This window comes from Monodelphis domestica, chromosome 1, assembly GCF_027887165.1.
Source record: "Monodelphis domestica isolate mMonDom1 chromosome 1, mMonDom1.pri, whole genome shotgun sequence".
Classification (NCBI taxonomy): domain Eukaryota; kingdom Metazoa; phylum Chordata; class Mammalia; order Didelphimorphia; family Didelphidae; genus Monodelphis; species Monodelphis domestica.
In genome coordinates this window covers 468521797-468542489 of record NC_077227.1, presented here as the reverse complement: position 1 = coordinate 468542489, position 20693 = coordinate 468521797, and the positions used below count along the sequence as shown (strand labels likewise).

The 20693-nt window shown below is 38.9% G+C and overlaps 1 protein-coding gene across 5 annotated transcripts in view; it reads left to right on the top strand.

Annotated features, from left to right (window-relative positions):
- Window positions 1-20693, top strand: part of VAV2 (vav guanine nucleotide exchange factor 2) — a 460307-nt gene that overhangs the window by 400576 nt on the left and 39038 nt on the right. For all 5 annotated transcript variants that reach the window (XM_056812667.1, XM_056812665.1, XM_056812666.1 and 2 more), the window contains 3 exons: window positions 15790-15889; window positions 16167-16262; window positions 16676-16744. In XM_056812667.1, coding sequence (XP_056668645.1) covers window positions 15790-15889; window positions 16167-16262; window positions 16676-16744 — 265 coding nt within the window. The remainder of the gene's footprint in view (window positions 1-15789; window positions 15890-16166; window positions 16263-16675; window positions 16745-20693) is intronic.

Below are 20693 nucleotides of genomic sequence, written 5' to 3'. Positions count from 1 at the left end.
AAGTATTCCAGTTGCCCTGGGATCTCATCAATGGAATATGCCCTCCAACAATGCAGATCACCACCCATCCTTGCCTGCTTTTGAGTCTTGTCTTTGTCCTCTTCTAAATTTATATCAATTTATATCGATATATCATATTGATATATTATAAAATCGATTTATAAGGGAATCAACCCAGTGACTTGAGGGCATTCTTTCCTTTCTTCTTCCATTAGTTAGCCTTAACTTTCTTTCACCTCTTCCCACACTTAGTCTCTATGTCCATAATTTATTAGCATGGAATTGTGGGATTGAAAGGGATTTTAAAGTTCAAAGAATTTTAAAGCTGGAAGGGCATTTTAGAATGGAAGAAGATCTGAAGCCAGCTACCAACCACCTCATGAAAAATAAAAAGTGAGAACTTTTGTCTTTCTTTCCCCTATTACCCCTCTCCTCTCCATCCTGAGTAAAGATTAAAAATGAAGGAGAGGGTATACAGGGTGGAGCAATTCAACAGAACTAACCAGCACATCCACCAAATCTGATTTTATATACAGTGTTCTAGCCCCAGTATTTTACATTTTAGGACACTGAGGCCCAAAAGGGTTAAAGAGACTATGATTTACTTAATAGTAACAGTATGGCCTAATCTATCAAGAGTTTTGTTGAATTGCATTCACTGAGTCAGTAAGAACTATTAAATGCCTGGCATTGTGTTGGGGGCTAGGGAAACAAATATAAGTTGAGACAACTCTTTTTTGTGCCCTGGACTCTTTTTGCAATCTAGTGAAACCTGTGGACCACTTCTCAAAATAATGTTTTTAAAGTTGAGAATAAAGTACAAGTTTGCAAAGGAAACCAATTCTATTGAAGTACAGTTGTCAACATATTTAAATAAATTCATGGACCCAGGTACAGAACTCCTACTGGAAGATGATATTGCAGAGAAGGGAACTAAGAAATCCAATTTGTGCATTCTGTTTTCTCCCACTTAATCCTTCCCCATAGCTCTTTACCTATCCAAATCCTCGACATTTTTTTTTCAAGGACTAGTTCACAATCTTACCTCATCAATGAAATTTTCCCTTTTTTCCTCCAGTCCATGAGGATCTCATCCTCCTTTGAATTTTTAGGGGACATATATTCTTCCCCATTTATTTTCTACTCAGGTCATACTGTTCAGTATTGCTAGTTATTGCCACTGTGATATTATGAAAAAATTGGATTCGGATTGACTTACAAAGAACCTGGGTTCAGATCTTAGGTCCACTATTTATTTATTATCTATGTAACCTTGGACAAGGTACTTCATTTTCTCTAGACCTCAGTTTCCCCATCTTTTAAAACAAGAGGTTTGGACTTGGGAGACCTCTAAAGTACCTTTCAGATTTAGATTTTAGATTCTATGATTGGGCGATCTCCAAGGTCCTCTTAGATCAATCTTCATATATGCATATGTCATGGCCCAGTTGGCCCTTCAAGTTCAGTGCTCTCTCCCTTGCACCCTCCTCCCTCTTGGCTTTGGGAAAGGTGGAGTCAACCCAACATGGGATGGATGCAATCATTTTATTCAAATATCTGATGGACCAACTTGTAGAAGAGATTGAACCTGTATGTTCCTCAAGCCCTTATATGCACATAGATAATCCCAGCTACCTTTAGTATAGTTATAGTGATGACATTGGAAGTTACTAATGGTCTTAGTGATATACCCAGGCTTGTTCCTTGGTTTGGTGGGTACATATTATTATGTTTGTATACAGTGTTGTGGTGATAGCAGTAGCACAAAATCATTGTCTACCCATGGACATTTCTGGTTATCTAAGAATGGGTTTTTTAAAATATTTTAATTTATTTTTATTTGGTCAGTTTCAAACATTATTCCTTGGTTATAAAAATCATATTCTATCCCTCCCTCCTCCTCCCCCCACCCTTCTCATAGCCAACGTGCAATTCCACTGAGTATTACATGTGAACTTGATCAGAACTTATTTCCATGTTGTTGATGTTTGCACTAGAATGTTCATTTAGGGTCTATATCCCCAGCCATATTCCCCTCAAACCATGTAATCAAGGAGTTGTTTTCCTTCCGTGTTTCTACTCCCACAGTTTTCCCCCTGAATTTGGATAGTGTTCTTTCTTGTAGATTCCTCCAAGTTGATCAGGATCACTGCATTGCCACTAATGGAGAAGTCCATTACATTTGATTGTACCACAGTGTATCAGTCTCTGTGTACAGTGTTCTCCTCGTTCTGCTCCTTTCACTCTGCATCAATTCCTGGAAGTTGTTCCAGTTCACATGGAATTCTTCCAGTTCATTATTTCTTTGAGCACAATAGTATTCCATCACCAACATATACCACAATTTGTTCAGCCATTCCCCAATTGGAGGACATCCTCTCATTTTCCAATTTTTTGCCACCACAAAGAGCACAGCTATGAATATTCTTGTACATGTATTTTTCCTTATTTTCTCTTTGGGGTACAAACCCAGCATGCTATATGGCTGGATCAAAGGGCAGACAGTCTTTTAGCATCCTTTGGGAATAGTTCCAAATTGCCATCCAGAATGGTTGGATCAATTCACAATTCCACCAGCCATGAATTAATGTCCCAACTTTGCCATATCCCCTCCAGCATTCATTACTTTCCTTTGCTGTCATGTTAGCCAATCTGCTAGGTATGAGGTGACACCTCAGAGTTGTTTTGATTTACATCTCTCTGATTATAAGAGATTTAGAACAGTTTTTCAGTGCTTATTAATAGTTTTAATTTTTTTGACTGAAAATTGCCTATACATGTCCCTTGCCCATTTATCAATTGGAGAATGGCTTAATATTTTGTACAATTGATTGAGCTCTTTGTAAATTTGAGTAATTAGACCTTTGTGAGAGGTTTTTGTTATGAAGATTGTTTCCCAATTTGTTACTGCCCTTCTAATTTTGGTTACATTGGTTTGTTTGTATGAAAACTTTTTAATTTGATATAACCAAAATTATTTTACATTTTGTGATTTTTTTCTGTCTTGCTCGGTTTTAAAATCTTTCCTTTCCCAAAGGTCTGACATGTATACTATTCTGTGTTCACCTGATTTACTTATAGTTTCCTTCTTTATGTTCAAGTCATTCACCTATTCTGAGTTTATCTTGGTGTAAACCTAATCTCTCCCACACTATCTTCCATTTTTCCCAGCAGTTTTTTTTTTAATCAAATAGTGGATTTTAGTCCCAAAAGCTGGGATCTTTGGGCTTATCATAGCCGGTCTTGTTGAGATCACTTACCCCAAGCCTATTCCATTGATCCTCCTTTCTGTCTCTTAGCCAGTATCATATTGTTTTGATGACCACTGCTTTATAGCATAGTTTGAGATCTGGTACTGCAAGGCCACCTTCCTTCGCATTTTTTTCATTATTTCCCTGGATACCCATGATCCTTTGTTCATCCAAATGAACTTTGTTATGGTTTTTTCTAATTCAGTAAAAAAAGTTTTTTTGGTAATTCAATGGGTATGGCACTAAATAGGTAATTAGTTTGGGTAGGATTGTCGTTTTTATTATGTTAGCTTGTCCTACCCATGAGCAATCGATGTTTTTCCAATTGTTTACATCTAGTTTTAATTGTGTGAAGAATGTTTTGTAGTTGTGTTCATATAGTTCCTGTGTTTGTCTTGGAAGATAGAGTCCTAAGGATTTTATATTGTCTAAGGTGATATTGAGTGGAATTTCCCTTTCTAATTCTTGCTGCTGAGATGTGTTGGAAATATATAGAAATGCTGATGACTTATGTGGGTTTATTTTGTATTCTGCAACTTTGCTAAAGTTGTTGATTATTTCCACTAGCTTTTTAGTTGATTCTCTAGAATTCTTTATCATCTACAAAGAGTGTAATACCTTCAATTTCTTTTTCTTCTCTAAGTGCTACTGCTAGTGTTTCTAGTACAATGTTAAATAATAGAGGTGATAATGGGCATCTTTGTTTCACTCCTGGTCTTATTGGGAATGCATCTAGTTTATCCCCATTGCAGATGATGTTGGCTGATGATTTTAGATAAATACTGTTCGTTATTTTTAGGGAAGACCCTTCTATTCCTATACTTTCTGGTGTTTTCAATAGGAATGAGTGTTGTATTTTGTCAAAGACTTTTTCTGCATCTATTGAGATTATCATGTGATTTTTGTTGCTTTGTTTGTTGATATGGTCAATTATGTGGATGGTTTTCCTAATATTGAACCATCCTTGAATTCCTGGTATAAATCCCACCTGATCATAGTGAATAACCCTCATGATCACTTGCTGGAGTCTTTTTTCTAGTATCCTATTTAAGATTTTTGCATCTATGTTCATTAAGGAGATTGGTCTATAGTTTTCTTATTCTGTTTTTGACCTGCCTGGCTTTGGAATCACTGCCATATTTGTGTCATAAAAGGAATTTGGTAGAACTCCCTCTTTGCCTATTATGTCAAATAGTTTTTATAGTATTGCGATTAGCTGTTCTTTGAATGTTTGATAGAATTTACTTGTAAATCCATCAGGCCCTGGGGATTTTTTTTCTTAGGGAGTTCTTTGATGGCTTGTTCAATTTCTTTTTAGGATATGGGATTATTTACGAATTCTATTTCTTCTGTTAATCTAGGCAATTTATATTTTTGTAAATACACATCCATATCACCTAGATTGGCATGTTTATTGCCATATAATTGGGCAAAATAGTTTTTAATGATTGCCTTAATTTCCTCTTCATTGGAAGTAATGTCTCCCTTTTCATCTATGATACTGTTAATTTGGTTTTCTTCTTTCCTTTTTTTTTATTAGATTGATCAGTACTTTGTCTATTTTGTTTGTTTTTTCAAAATACCAGCTTTTAGTCTTATTTATTAGTTCAATAGTTCTTTCACTTTCAATTTTATTAATTTCTCCCTTAATCTTTAGAGTCTCTAATTTAGTTTTCTTCTGGGGATTTTTAATTTGTTCACTTTCAAGTTTTTTGATTTGCTTGTTCAATTCATTGACCTCTGCCCTCCCTAATTTGTTAACATATGAACTCAAGGATATAAATTTTCCCCTGAGTACTGCTTTGGTTACATCCCATAGATTTTGAAAGGATGTCTCATCATTGTAATTTTCTTCAATGAAATTATTAATTATTTCTATGATTTGTTCTCTAACCAATTTTGGAGAACCATATTATTTAATTTCTAATTAATTTTTTATTTGGCTCTCCATGTACCCTTACTAACTATTATTTTTATTGCATTATGATCTGAAAAGGTTGCATTTATGATTTCTGCTTTTCTGTATTTGTTTGCCATGTTTTCATGACTTAGTACATGGTCAATCTTTGTGAATGTACCATGTACTGCTGAAAAGAAGGTGCCTTTTTGTCCCTATTTATTTTTCTTCATATATCTATTAACCGATTTTTCTAAGATTTTATTCACATCTCTTACCTTTTTCTTATTTATTTTTTGATTTGATTTATCTAAACTTGATAGTGGTAGGTTCAGGTCTCCCACTAGTATAGTTTTACTATTTATTTCCTTCTTCAGTTCCACTAGTTTCTCCTTTAGAAATTTGGATGCTATACCATTTGGTGCATACATGTTGATTAATGATATTTCATTGGCTATGCTCCCTTTTATCAGGATGTTTTTACCTTCCCTCTCCCTTTTAATCAGATCTATTTTTACTTTGGCTTTGTCAGATATCATGATTGCAACTCCTGCCTTCTATTGGTTGAGGCCCAATAGGTTTTGCTCCAGCCTTTAATTCTAACCTTGTGAGTGTCTTCCTGCCTCAGGTGTGTTTTTTGTAGACAGCATATGGTAGGATTTTGGATTCTAATCCACTCTCCTATTTGTTTTTATTTTATGGGTGAGTTCATTCCATTCACATTCAAAGTTATGATTGTCACTTGTGTATTCCCCAGCATTTTGATATCCTCTTCTAGTTCTGTCCTTTCTTCTTTTGCTATATCCTTTTATAACAGTAGTTTGCTTTTAATCAATCCCTCTAATCCTCTTCCTTAATATGCTTCCCTTTATGGCCCCTTCCTTTTTGTTCCCTTCTTATTTTTTTAGGGTCTGTTAAGTTCCCTCCCACCTTTCTTTCCCTCCCTTTTTGTACTCCCTCCTCCCTCCCCCCCTTAGTTTTCCATTTTCACTTTCCCTGTAGGATAAGATAGAATTCAAGACCCCAATGGATCTAGATGTTCTTCCCTCTAAGAATTGATTTCACTGAGAAGAATGTTTTATCTATATAAAATCAATGTTGGAAGGCTATCCTATGCACCCAATTATATCTCCATACTCAGCTAGGTGGCATAGAAGATAAAGAACTGAGTCTGGGTCAGAAAGACCTGAGTCCAAATCTGACATTTGACATTAGTTGTGTGACCTTGAGCAAGTCACTTAACCTCTATTTGCATCAGTTTCCTCATCTGGAAAATGGGGATAATAATAATACCTACCTCCATGGGTATTGTTGTTATATAGATCAAATAAAATAATAAATGTAAAGCACTTATGGCCCATAAGTACTATATATATATTAGGTGCTATTATTACTATTATTAGTACTTCTATATCTACCCCTAATTTTATCCTCTCCAGGGTCAGTAAAATGAGAGAGATGGACTGGATCAAGCCTTCTTTGCCTTTTTAAATGTGTTTTAGACCCCTGTGGCAGTCTGCTAAAACCCATAATCACAGTCTCAAAATATTTTAAAGGCATAAAATGAAATATACAGAATTATAAATACAACCAATTATATTTAAATATATATGTAATTTTCTCTCATCCATGTTCATGGACCCTCTAAAATCCATCCATAGACCAAACCTTGAGCTTCTGTGGGCCCCAGATCAACTCCTAAATTAAATGGTCTCTCTGGCTGCTTCAATCTTTTAATGGTCTTTCCTTTCCGGAGGTACTTTCCAGTTATCATATTCCATGTGGTAAGGTCACTTCCAGCTCTAACACTCTGAATTCTAAAGTCCATTCCTATTGTAACATGCTATATATGATTCACAGACTCCCCTAGAAAGAGTGTGAAAATCAGAGTTGCAAAATGTTCCCAAACTGAATAACAATGGAGAGATTCTTCAAGCCTGAGGCAGCTGTTCCCAGTGGGTGAATGGTCCTTTGCCCAATCTCAAGAGCTTTCTGCCAAAGGCTGGCCTAGCCAAAATGAAAGGTCGGAGATCATCAGATTGAGAGAATAGAAGAAAATGGTCCAAGGGATACAGTAGGAGCACAGACCTAAGGGAATGGATCCATCATAATTCATCAGGCATCCCTTGCCAGAACCTTGGCCAGAGTGCAGAGTCTGAAAGAGAGGGCTGTTTTCCAAAGGAGAGCTAGAAAGTGACTTCACATAGTAACTTAGTGAGCATTCCTGATGCCCACCAATGCCAGGGGAAGAAAAATACCCTTATGCTTTTAGGCCATGGGCCACAGAATCTCATACATTGTAGTGTCTCCCTCCTGGGAATTCTTATAAGTGCTATGTGGTATGGGTTTAAAGAGCAAATACTGTGATTGCTGTGCTGCGCAGGTGACAGTGCCTGCTTCACTGAGAAGAGAATTAGTCAATTTAGTAGGATGAATTCTGTATGAATTGAGCCTTCCAGAATTTTAGAGGACTTTCTATCAGCTAACTCAGAAAGTAAATAAACAATAGTGTTAGGATGGGGCTGACTTGTTAAGCAGAGAAAAAGAACAGGAGCCAGAGTATTCTGAAATCCACAAGAGTACTTTGTGCCCAAGCATCATTGTTCAGGGGCAGAATTGCTTTTGGGGCCTTTAAGAGTAATGCCAGATGCAAATAACCCAGATGATAAGGGGACACAAGTCATGCTATGCAAGAAAAGCAACTTAACACATGATTTAGAACTTATCTCATGATTTAGGCATCCAGGATCTTATTTTATGCTCATTGTAGCCTGGAGAAGAAAAGCTTTAGAATGGATGCAATCACTCTCTTGACATATTTGATGGACTGCCATGGGGGAAAGGGATTAGACTTATTCTGCTTAGCCCTAGAGCAATGGTTCTCAACCTTTCTAATGCCGTGACCCCGCAATACAGTTCCTCATGTTGCAGTGACCCCAAACCAAAAAATTATCTTGGTGGCTACTTCAAAACTGTAATTTTGCTACAGTTATGATTCGGAATGTAAATACCCGATATGCATTATGTATTCTCATTGCTACAAATTGAGAGGTTGAGAACCGCTACCCTAGAGGGTAGAACCAGAAATAGGGAGGTAGACTTCACCTCATTAGAAGGAGGAGCCTTCTAACAATTAAAGCTACCCAAAAGCAAAATGAGCTGCCTTAGGCAGGATTCAGGTCTCCATCTTGGTATATCTTCAAAGAGAAGTTAGATGACAACATGCTGAACATGTTTTAGACAGGATTTCCTGCTTAGATATATTGTATGAGATACTCTCAGTTTATAATACCATAAAATTGATCAATGAAATAAGTTTACTAAATCCCCATTCTGTCTCACCTCTGACACTTAGTGACTCTGTGACCTTGGATAAGTCACTTAAGCCCATCAGTGCCCCAGACAACTCTTAAGACTATAAATTATAGAGCAGCTACCAGCTTCATTGGCTGAAGGAATTTTCTCACTCAGAATTTACTAACCAGTAAAATGACAGGTTGGAACCAAAAATAACAAAACATAGAACATGGAACAAAAATAACCCTACTTTTGAGTTCATTCTACTCTCTCTTACCCCTACTTCTAAACAGACTCAAACTCCTATCAGTCTCCCTTTTTTCCTTCTTCCTTCTCTTTCTCCTTTGCCTTTTCTTCTTCTATCACCTTCTCTTCCTCTGATGTAATGTTTCAGGTGTGGTTGGGTGCTATTCTAGCCTCTTCCCCATAAATTCTTATCTCCTGCCACAGCCATAATACTCAGCGATGAAGGATTGGCTAGCTCCCCTATGAATCAGGAGCATTACTCAGGCTGAATAAAGTCCAACAGAGTTACTTTCTTTCTCTACATTACCTTCTTTCTCCTTGGAGCTGGTTACAATGAAGATCTTCCTGTCCAGAAGGCTAATTTTTCCATGCTTCAGACACTCATTCAAGGGCTGATTGAATCAGGGCATCGAGAATACCAGTTATGATTGCTTTACTCAGTGGATGGCAGGAGCTACCTCACTGAAGCTTTAAGGGCTGCATTATGCATGATCTGAGCCTTCCTTGAGTCTTAAAGTGTCTATCAAGTAACCCAGAGAGGGGGTAAACATTTTTTTTCCTGAGCAGATAAAGAAAGGCTTGGCCTATTTAAATTCTCCTTGGTGTTAAAAAATTATTTCATCAATATAATTGGGGGTAAAGAAAGAGAAACATTGGGGATGTAGTGCAGACTTAGACATTTTGAAGTAATAGAAGAAGTGATCTGGGAAACAGGAGACCTGGTTTGTCCTGAATATGCCACTAACTTGCTCCGTGACTACGGAAAAGTCATTTATCTGAACTTCATTTTCCTAATTAGTAAAATAGAATTTCTTTCTTGTCACTTGTTTCTGAAGCACCCAGGTAGCACAGTGAATAGGGAGTTGGACACTTATGCTGTGATCCTGGACAACAACCAAACCTCTGTTAACCTCAATTTCTTCATCTGTAAAATGGATGTAATGTAAAAAGCATGTATCTTACCAGGGTTTTGGTAAGAACAAAGTGAGATAATATTTTTAAAGGCCTTTGTAAACCTTAAAACATTATATAGTGGGTAACTAGGTGGTTTAGTGGATTGAGAACTAGTTCTTATGACAGGAGATTCTGGGTTCAAATATGAGTTCAGACACTTCCCAGCTGTGTGATCCTGGGCAAGTCATTTAACCCCAATTGCCTAGCCCTTGCCTCTCTTCGGCCTTGGAACCAATACACAGTATTGATTCTAAGAAAAAAGGGAAGGGTTTTAAAAAACTGGCTCAATTATTAGTACATTATTGTTATTATTTTACTGTTGAATGAGTGAAAAATTATTTATGAGCTCTTCCTCAAAGCCAAGTGCTCTACTCAGTACTAGGGATACAAATACAAAAGTAAAAACAGTCCCCTGCCTTCAAGGAGCTCTCATTCTAGTTGGGGAAACAGCACATATTTGGGAGCTTCAGCCAGGGAAAGGTATTTTAGTTTAGCAAGGAAAGAGCCATAGGAGATTCCTACTCCCAGAATGACACCCGCTTTCCCATAGCAATGACAGTATTGCTTTGATTATGGTTTCAAGTTGGAAAGCAGGAAATAGGCTAGGAGAAAGGTTACCCATGTCAGCAAGATGACTGATATGTCTGGGGGGGGAGGGGGGAGAGAAGGGCAGGGTGATAAAGTAGAACATGATTGGAACCAACCAAGACAAAGTGGGACACCTCAGGTACTTCCCAAGCAGGCTAGCAAAACATAACCTCTTAGACTTCCACAGCATTGATTTTCTTGATTAATCATTTTGTTCCTCTTTGATATCTTGATAATGCACCTTCACCTTTTTTTACTTCAGTTTGGTGATATTCAGCTTGAAAATAACTGAAATTCAGGTTGGCAAACCCTAGCTTTCTTATGGGAACGAGTGAAAAGGAAGTGGGCTGACTGTGGAATAGGCGTCAGCATCATATTCCTGGAATATTATGGAAGATTTATAAACAATTACATGGAGAGGAATCTCTAGAGTAGATGAGAAGGCCTGGACAGGCTGTGTTTTATAACAGTGGAGGATTTACCTAGACTGCAGTTCCACCAAATTTTAAAGTTAGAGAGCAATGGGAATATGCCTGATTCTGCGAGGACAAAATGTGTCCAAAATGAGATCATAGATATGAAAGTAATTTTGGAAAGTCCTTCTGTTACTAGTTTCTTTCATTGCTTTTATCCAAAACCCATCTTTTCTTAAGATAGAGATTAGGGATTTCATCATGTTATATTCTAGGAATTCCCCTTCTCTGTGAGAAGTGGGGATTTGCCTTGGAGTATTTACACGGCCTTTTAAGTTAAGGGAACTGGCAGGTTAGAGAGTGATGATGGTACCTGTGGAGAGGTGGGGAAGGAACCCTAAGGATCAATATATATGGTTATAACTTTCCTAAGATGAGAGAATAATGTAAATCTCCCTGCTCCATTCTTGCCTTGAAGGCTTCCAGATTTTCTGAGTAACAGGGGCACAGGAATGGGTGGCTCAGTGACATTTAGTACCTGAGTACCAAAGTTCAGTCTGCCCAAACATAGCTATCAGGGCTCTAGAGAGAGGGAATGTAAACAATGAAATGAATTTTGTTCAGTATGTGTTTGTGGGGAATCTGGAGTAAATGACTGTTCCGGTGTGCCATCCTTCACCATCCCCTTCCCCCCTTACTCCCCACATGGGAAGCCAGTAAAATGTTTGCTTATTCTATGAAAAGAAAAATCCTTCCAACCAATTTGAGGAATTTTCATTGTGTAAATTTTTTTTTTAAAAATCAACATCAGCATCAAAATTCCCACTTTAATAGCACATTTGCCTAATCTTAAAGGCAAGAGTCAGGCTCCTGCCCTAGTTAGTTCCTGGGAAGATCCTTCTGCACAGCTGTGAAAAGCAGCCTTGAGTATTGATGATGACATTGTACATCATCACCATATTGTGAAGTGGTTAACGTTTCACTCCACAGTTCTAGACAAGACAATCTTTTCTTGCCAACTCTCTTTCCCTGTTGACTTTTGACATTCTCCTGCCACACAGTGGTTTCTTCAAAAGTCAAGACTAGCCAGACAGGACAGCAATGAGAGATGCTGGACAGAATGAGCAATTATTTTCCCATATGTACACAGTGTATACTGTATATTGGTTGGTGGTTGTCCCTCGTACTCAAAGAGAACCCAAATGGCTTCACTATGTTGGAATCATACAATGTACTCAATTGTGGCTGATCTGACCAGTGTTAGCTCAGAAGACTGCCACAGATCAGGCACAATTAGCTGTATCAACATTTGGGATGGAGATGACTCTAAATCTACATATCTTATGCACATTTGTAGAGAGCTGGGAAATACCTCTCAAAAAATGCCATCTGTGTCCCAAAATAATCTCACTTGTGTTTGAAATTATGACATCTCTAGAGCCAGAGTGGTGGGTGGAGGGAAAGAACAATAGATTTGAAATCAGAGGCTCACTGTTTGAAGCTTGACTCTACTGTTACTAATGTCTGTAAAGAATCAGCATAGTATCATGGAAAGAGCACAGACTCTGGATTCCCACCTCCTAGTTTCAAATCCTATTTCTTATATTACCTATATAACATTGGTAAAATCACTGAATTTCACTGACTCTGTTTCTTTTTATTAATTTAGTCAATGTGGCAACTCCAATGTGCCCAGCTCTGGGGAAACCAAATAAATATTATAAAGTAAGAAGACTGGATTAGATTGGTCTTTAAGATAGTGAGCCAGGCCAGGAGATGGGAGGTCCTGGGTGCAAATCTGAACTCAAGACACTTCCTAGCTGTGTGAATCTGGTCAAGCCACTTTATCTTGACTTTCCTGATCTTCTGCCTTGGAACCAATACTTAATACTTAAAGTGTCTGGCCAGCTTTGAATTCTGGAAAAGAATCTTCCTGACTCAAGGACTAGTGCTTTCTCCACTGTGCCATTGGACTGCCAGGCTTTGGCTTTCTCAACTAAAGTAAAGGGGTTAGATGGAAGATACAGAATTCCTCTTTCAGCTGGAATTCTTTTGATCCCAAAGAGTATTTCAGAACTAACCATTTGTATGACTGTTTTGAGACTGTTTGCCTGTGAGTTTAGGAAACAAGCTTTCAGTTTTGATGCAGCAGATCAATTGAGGACAAATTCAACCCTTAGACTGGACTTTTTTTACACCCTTAAGCACTCAATCAGACCCAGTGCTCCCCACTGTCCTCAAATATAAGCCTCAGGGAAAAAAAAATCATACCAGCTGGATCCTTCAGTTTATATTTCATAAGCCAATTTTAGTGTATAAACCACACAATCACAATTAGAAATGGAGAAAGAATGATGACATCATCTTCTTTGGGTTCCCAGGCATTGCTCTAGCTTTCCCAGGACACAGGCATGGATGAAAAGCTTCCAAGCCTTTGTCCGTAGAGCCTAAGCATGCTATAAAATACCTCCTAATTCCAGTGCTTTGGATCACATCATGATTCATAGGTACTTGGTACATGGGTACATGAGGGCCTGAAGTGTGCAGGGGATACTTAAAAGAATAAATTCCTCTGTGCTTCTTAGTCTGATACTCACAACTTTCCTACCCTATATCTTTCTTGGCCAAAGAGGAAAAGGAAGGAAGAAGAGTTTTTGAAAATTCATTTTAGGACCACAGTCCATTGAGTGTGCACTAGAGTGGGGAAACATTCAGTCCTTAGGTACTCCCTTAGCTCCATGAATGCTTAAGTACATTAGAATGGAGGAAAAGAAAAGGCAGCTCTTCCTGCACACAGGTATCTTACTATCTAATCAGGAAAAAATATGAACAACCAAAAGATCAAAGGGAGATGAAATAGACTTACTATAAGATCTAGATTTCAGTTCCTTTAAGAGTTCAGAGGAACAAAAAAAGCAGTGGGCTGCAATTATTAGGAAGGTTTTCTTTGAAAGAGGAGGGGAAGGGAAGAAATAGGGAGAGAGCATTCCAAATAAGAAGAAACAGAATGAACAAAGATTGGGGTACAGGGAGAGTCCCAATATCTCACAGTTATAGAAGACTCAGAGGTACTCCTTGGATCACCCCCAAAATGCACAGCTATGTAGCACATAAGGACTTTGAGCCTACATGGGCAAATTCCTTTTCTTACCAGTCTGATGCACACAGATTCCCTGAACTGTATCCTTTGACCAAGGAGGGAGAAGAAAGAAGAGTACGCCCTGGATTTGTGTCACAAATCCCCTTTGTAGCACCCTGAATAAAGGGTCCCCTGGCCTTTACTTGAAGACCTCTAGGGATTAGGAACTCACCCCCTCCTGAAGGGCAACTTTGTCTATACTGGACAGCTCCCATCAGTAAAAAGTTTTTCTCCCTGTCCAAACTTTTTTTTTTTGACCACTTCTACCCATTGCTCCTAGGTCTGATTTCTCAGAAGAATAAAATTAAAAATTCTTCCACATGACAGCCCTTTAGATTCTTGAATACAGCCCATAAGCCCTATCTACATTCTTCTCTTCTGCAGGTTAAAATTCACAGTTCCTTTAAGTGACTCGTTGATGTTAAAGACCCTCAGGGCTATCACCATCCTTGTTACTTTTTTCTCAGTGTCCATCCTAAAGTGTGTGACCCAGAACGAAATACTGTACTCCAGATAGAATCTGACAGGCTGGAGAACTGTGGGAATGTCACCTCCCTGATTCTGGCCTTATTGTGGTTTTATTAATATTCATTGTCATACCTATTGTATTATATTATTGGTTGATATCAACCTTAAAATTCACAAAAGGCCCCAAATCTTTTTTTTTTCTCTCCATAAGTTGGATCTTCATGCCTTGCTCATTCTGTGCTTGTATAGAATCCAAATACAGGAACTTAAAATTATTCCTATTAAATTTCATCTTCTGAAATTGGATCCATTGTTCAAATCTGTTGACTTTTTTAGATAACCTGGTTAAAAGGTAGACAACTGGGGGTTCTGTGAGGGAGGAAGGAGAGGGAAGATTGGGTTAAGGTGTGTCAAGCCACTTTTTAGAAGTCTCTGAAAGCTGATCAGAGAAGTTCTACTTGGGGTAGAAGGCCCAAAGTCTAGGGAGAGGAGCAGTGCAGATGGTGATCCCAGAGCAGCCAGCCAGGATCCATGCCTTTCAGAGTTATAGCATATACAGCAGTAATTGTGGTGTGGAAGTGGTCACCTGTACCATGCTGACCAACACTTACAAGGAAGCCAGTCTTGAAAGGCAACAGGCATTAGGCCTGCAAATGCATGAACTGAATGGTCTCATCCATTCCAGACTTAGTTATTCCTAACGTGGATTCAAGGTGAGAATCTACTCTTTCACACCCAACCCATTTCCATTCAAGAAAAGTTATATACTACAGTCTTCACGGATTCTTCTAGTCTTAGAGAAATGAGTACGAATGAATTGGGAGTGGGTTCAGAAGAGACTCAGTAAGCAGTATATTTCGAGAAAGACTTGCTCAACACAAGAAACTTTCCCAAGATTCTGGTTGAGTGAACAGATCCAGTTAAGACTGAACAGATTCCTAGGTATGTGGAGCAAGGAGCATGATATTTCAAGGCCATCGACAACTAACTGTCCCTGTCCAGCCCTGGGGAGGGAAATGGGAAAGGATAAATACTGAAGATCCCTTCTGACCTAGGCTCAATTATCTTTATAAGTTAACATTTTAAACATAAAATTGAACTATAAAATTGTTATGTGATGGCTCATTTCAGTTATGTGTATACAATTTACATAAATGCACACATACACAATCTTAAGAGTCAACAAGAATTTATTAAATGCTTATTATGTTCCAAGCATTAAGTGCTAAGGATACAAAGAAAAGCAAAAACAAAAAACAAGAAAAAATTGCTCTTGAATTTCATATTTTTAATGAGGGAGACAGCATGTCAATAACTATGTGTGGACAAAATTTATATCCACTATGAATGGAAAGTAACTTCAAAGGCCCCAAGCACCAGATGGGGACACACAGAGACCCAAAAAAGGCTTCCCACAGAACAGAATTTGAGTAGCGCCTTGAAGGAAGCCAGATGAAGGTGATGTCAAAGTTTCTAATTTAATTTGCAATGTCTCTCTGTGTGTGCGGGTGATGTTGGTGTTTTGCTTCCTTTCAGGCTACTGATCTATGGGGAATACTGCAGCCACATGGAGTATGCCCAAAACACTCTGAATCATCTAATTGCCAATCGAGAAGATTTTAGGCAAAAAGTAGAGGTAATGAATGCACTTGGGGGGAGGAGGTACTTTCAGTTTTCCTAACTGTAAAGTGGGTCATTAAATTTTTTTGACATTCTATAATGTAGCTCTTACCTTCCAAGGGCCAATCTAACTTTAAGATTTTATAATTTGAAAAAGCAGTCAATTGGTTCATTCTTTAATGGAGAGAATTTGTCCCTTTGCCCTTGGGTCTGCAGAGGAATAGAGGGAAATGGGGTAAGTTTCCAGAACAAAAAGAGACTCACAGCATTTGTTCCTTCATGGTCACTGTTAGGAATGCACCTTGAAGGTCCAAGATGGGAAGTTTAAATTGCAAGATCTGCTAGTGGTACCAATGCAACGGGTTTTGAAATATCATCTCCTCCTGAAGGTAAGTATGTATCAACCACAGACCTTCAACTGAGACTGGCTCCAATGGGACCCTGAGATTGGAGACCTCTTTATAGCTGTATCACTCATTGTAAGTGACTTCTAACAAAGTCATCATGCATTTGTTAGCTCAACCTAGAACTTACTGCCTCTATAGGGGCTCTGCTCTGGATCAGCTTGCCACAAGATTTGGGAAATCTTCATAAAGTTCAGGTTTATAATGAAATGCTTCTGATTTGCCTGCTAAAGGTAATCTGCTAAACACAAACATCCTTCTAGGAAGGTGGGTGGGAAGTCCTGTCACCCAGAGCTATGCAGTACAACTTGTTTGTGGCTCAGAACTCCTGCCAGCATTGTGGTGTGGACAGTGGTGTGTGAAACTGGGGATTAGTAACGCTCCCTCAACCTTTTCAGGAACTCCTCAGCCACTCTGCGGATCGTCCAGAGAGACAGCAGCTCAAGGAAGCACTGGAGGCCATGCAGGTAGCTGGGTTAATTAGGATGGGAGCTAACTCTATTGAGAAGTAATAAGGAACAATGACAGTATGAGCAAGACTATCCTTAAAACAGAGGTTCTTAACCTTTTTTAAATGCTGTAACTGCAGCTTTTTGAAGTCTGGGAAAGCTTATGAATCCCTTTTCAGAATAATGCTTTTAAATGCATAAAATTAAATATATAAGACTGCCAAGGAAGGTCAAAGGTTATTGAAAATAGAGAGGGCATTTCCCTCGCATTCATGTCAAAGAATCCTCTAAATCACCCCTTGTGGAGGCCAGTTGACTCCTGATTAAAACTCCTGCTTAAGAACCATTTTCTCTTGAGTCAGTGAAATGGCATATACCAGATGAGTCTGTATTGGATTCCATAGCAGGGGCTGCAGTTATTTACAAGACAAACAGGTCTCATTGGAGGGCATTCTCACTGAGAAGCAGAGCCTATAACAGAGTGTATCATGGTGAGCTTGGGGTGAATTCAGCCTTCCTGTAACTGCAAAGTGGCTCTTAGGAGCCCGGGGTATGATATTATCTTGAGGTCAATGTAGTATAACGAGGAAAGTGCCTCCTGTGAAGCAGCAGGTAAACAAAGAATCAACCTGCAGGAGAAATCTTCAAACTTCCCTCCCTCTCCATCACCATCAGCATCACTCTCTGGACTAGTCATGAAACCAGTCAGGAGAGAAATAAGACACCAATGTATTTGACAAAGTGTGTGTGTGTGTGTGTGTGTGTGTGTGTGTGTGTGTGTGTGTGTGTGTGTTCAGGCAATTTAAAGTAGTGGATATAGAATTGGCTTCAGAACCAGGAACATATGAGTTCAGTTCTCTCCCTCCTTCCCTCCCTCTCTCTCTCTCTCTCTCTCTCCCTCTCTCTCTTTCCCTCTCTCCCCTCTCCCTTTTTCTCTCTCTTATTTTCTCATTGATTCTCTCTTTCTTCCTCATTATCATTCTTTCTCTTTCTCCCATCCTCTCTTTGACCCTGTCTGTCTGATATATGCACACACAAACACAGGTTATGTCTATAAGACCCTGGACAAATCACTTAATTTCTCTTTCCTCTAGGCAAATCTCTAAATTTGGAAGTTAGTTGAGATGATGTAGTCTTGCAAGGGTAAAAGAATTCTCCTCACTCCTAGGAAATTAGAAGTCCAACCTCTATCTCTACATATGTGGGTGGGTGAGCACAGTCTAGGTAGTACAGCCTAATGGGATAGATGGTGGACCTTGACCCAAGTTCAAGTCTAGGTTTATGCTTCTCAAATATCTTGGTCGCGGGACCAGCCTTTCAGTGTGAGATTCCCATTCTCGCCTCCAAATAGCTCCCTATGACTAGAAGTCACAGAGAATTTTTACTGATCTGAATCAGGGGTAAATGTTTCCTCACCATGTGTTCTCCACACAGGTGAATTAACAGGTCAGGGATATGTTTAGGGATGTGTGTGGAGATTATAGATATGAGTTTTCAAGTGAGATTGTATAAAGTTCTTGAAAATCTTAAGTGTTATATAAATACTAGATATTGTTACATTCCATTTTATAAACGTGGGAATTGAAAATAGAGTAATTGCTTTGCCCGAAGTCTCATAGCTTGTAGATAACAGAGGTAGGATTTGAATTCTATGTCCTCTGATTCCAAATCTAGTGCCTTTCCTGCCACCCTGTTCATTTTCTTGTCATTCTAGAGTATCAATATGCATACCTCACACTGTCCCTGTGAAAGTGTTATATGAGCATTTTATAAATGTGGAAATTGAGCATCTCCTAGAGAGATTAAGTGCTTTGTCCACAATTACATAGCTAGTAAGTATGAGAACCAGAATTTCTACCCAGGTCTTCAGACCCTGAGCATGGCAACCTTAAAAAACAAAAGAAAACCCAAAAAACCTTACCTTCTAGCTTAGCAACAACTCTTAAGAAAGAAGGGCAAGAACTAGGCAAATGGGGTTAAGTGATTTGCTCTGGGTCACACAGCTAGGAAATGTCTGAGACCAAATTTGAACCCAGATACTTCCAACTCCAGGCCTGATAGTTTCTCCATTGTGCCACCTGCTTTTCCATTTTAATAGTAAATGATGATTTGTATTAGAGAGCTACACAACAAACTGCTCTGTGAGGTTTGTCCTGGCCGGGAATAGGAGATCACACACTATCTTGGGACAAATTTCTCATCCTTGTCAGTTAGTTTGGAGGTGGCTGATAAGTGGTTTAGATCATAAAGCACAAAACCACATTTATTATCTTCCCCTTTCCACCACACACTTAACCTGAAGTTTATGAGAAGAACTGAAACCAGCTTTGATATCAGAAACCCTGTCTTCTCTGCAGAAATACTTTGCCCTGATAGGTAGGTCTGGCTCTGTGTGTGTATTTGTGTTTTCCCCCTTCCCTCTGTTGCTATAATACCTCCTTTAAAAGACTATTTCTGATTCATAGGACCACCTAACTGCTGCCTGACCTTTTAGAGGCATCATTCCTTTAGCTAGGATAGAGATGTTTGGGGTCCTTTAAGTGAATGTTGTATGAAACGTGTTATGGTTTCATCCATCACCTTATAGTCTGGGCTTAGAGCTTCTCTTTGTTCAGACAAGTTCAGGGAGCTGCTAAGCTATGAAGGAAAATTCAGGTGGAATCCATTCTAAAAAAGGTAAAAGACAAGCTTTGGAGAAGAGGTGTGTGTGTGTGTGTGTGTGTGTGTGTGTGTGTGTGTGTGTGTGTGTGTGTGCGCGCGCGTGTCCCCAAATTATAATAATGATTCTGATTCTGGTACTATTGTAGTAGAAATCATAGAACTTCTCCCTCCTCTCTTAGAGCAGAAATCTTCTTTACAGCATGACAGGTAGCCAGCCAGCCTATGATTGAACAAATTGAGTGACCTGAGGCAGCTAAGCCAATCCTGTTTTTACACCACACTAATTGTGTTGCTCAAGGCCATTCAGTAAGTGTTGTAGAGCTGAGATTTGAACTCAGGTTCACCGCTCCAAGTTCAGTATTCTTTCTAGTATCCCAGAAGTCATAACTCTACAAAGAATTGGTTTGATGAAATATCTCTTCCTTATTTCGAGTGGAATGGACTTCCTTCTGGCTTCTATCCATTCACCCTTATTTGCTCTCTGCAGCCAAATGGGACAGAATGGCATAGTTGCAGAAAAGGAGGGTTGGATGATGTGGGTCATCTAGTACAACTCCTGCCTGCTCAGGAAACTTCTGCAGACCTCCTAAATCCAATCATTTTCCCAATGAAAAACACTTCAGATATTTGAGGGTGCCAATCATTCTCCTTCTATGTCTTTGCTTCTTCAGATTCCGTATACTCAGTTCTTCCAACTTTTGTCTCTGTGGCTATATTACCATAGATTTATGACTGTAAGGGTCCTTGGATGCTATCTGGCCCAACTCTGATTGGTTAGAGGAGGAAGGTAAAGGTCCAAAAAGTTAATTGACTTTACCTAGTGTCATACAACTAATTAATTGTCAAAGATAGGATTTGAATCCTGGTCCTCCCAGCATTCTATCTGTGGTTACCAGACCTTACTTCATTCGGTGGCCTTCCTGGAGTTAGTTCAATTTGTCAGTGATTCCTTTGAAAACTTGTTTTCCATAATTGAGAATAGTTTCCCAGATATGGCCAAATGACTGGGCATTCGCATAGTGATTACCTTTGCATTCTTCTCAGGTGCCCTTGAGATGCAAATTTGTATATAACAGCTATTCATCAGTCAACAATTGTTTATGTTATGTTTTATTTTTTAAATCCCTTATGGGCAAGTAGGTAGATACTTCCTAGCTGTGTGACCCTGGGGAAGTCACTTAACCCCAATTGCCTAGTCCTTACCACTCTTCTGCCTTGAAACTGATACTCAGTATCAATTCTAAGATGGGAGATAAGGGTTTAAAAAAAAAAAAGACACCTTCTCTCTGTGTATCAGTTCCAAGGC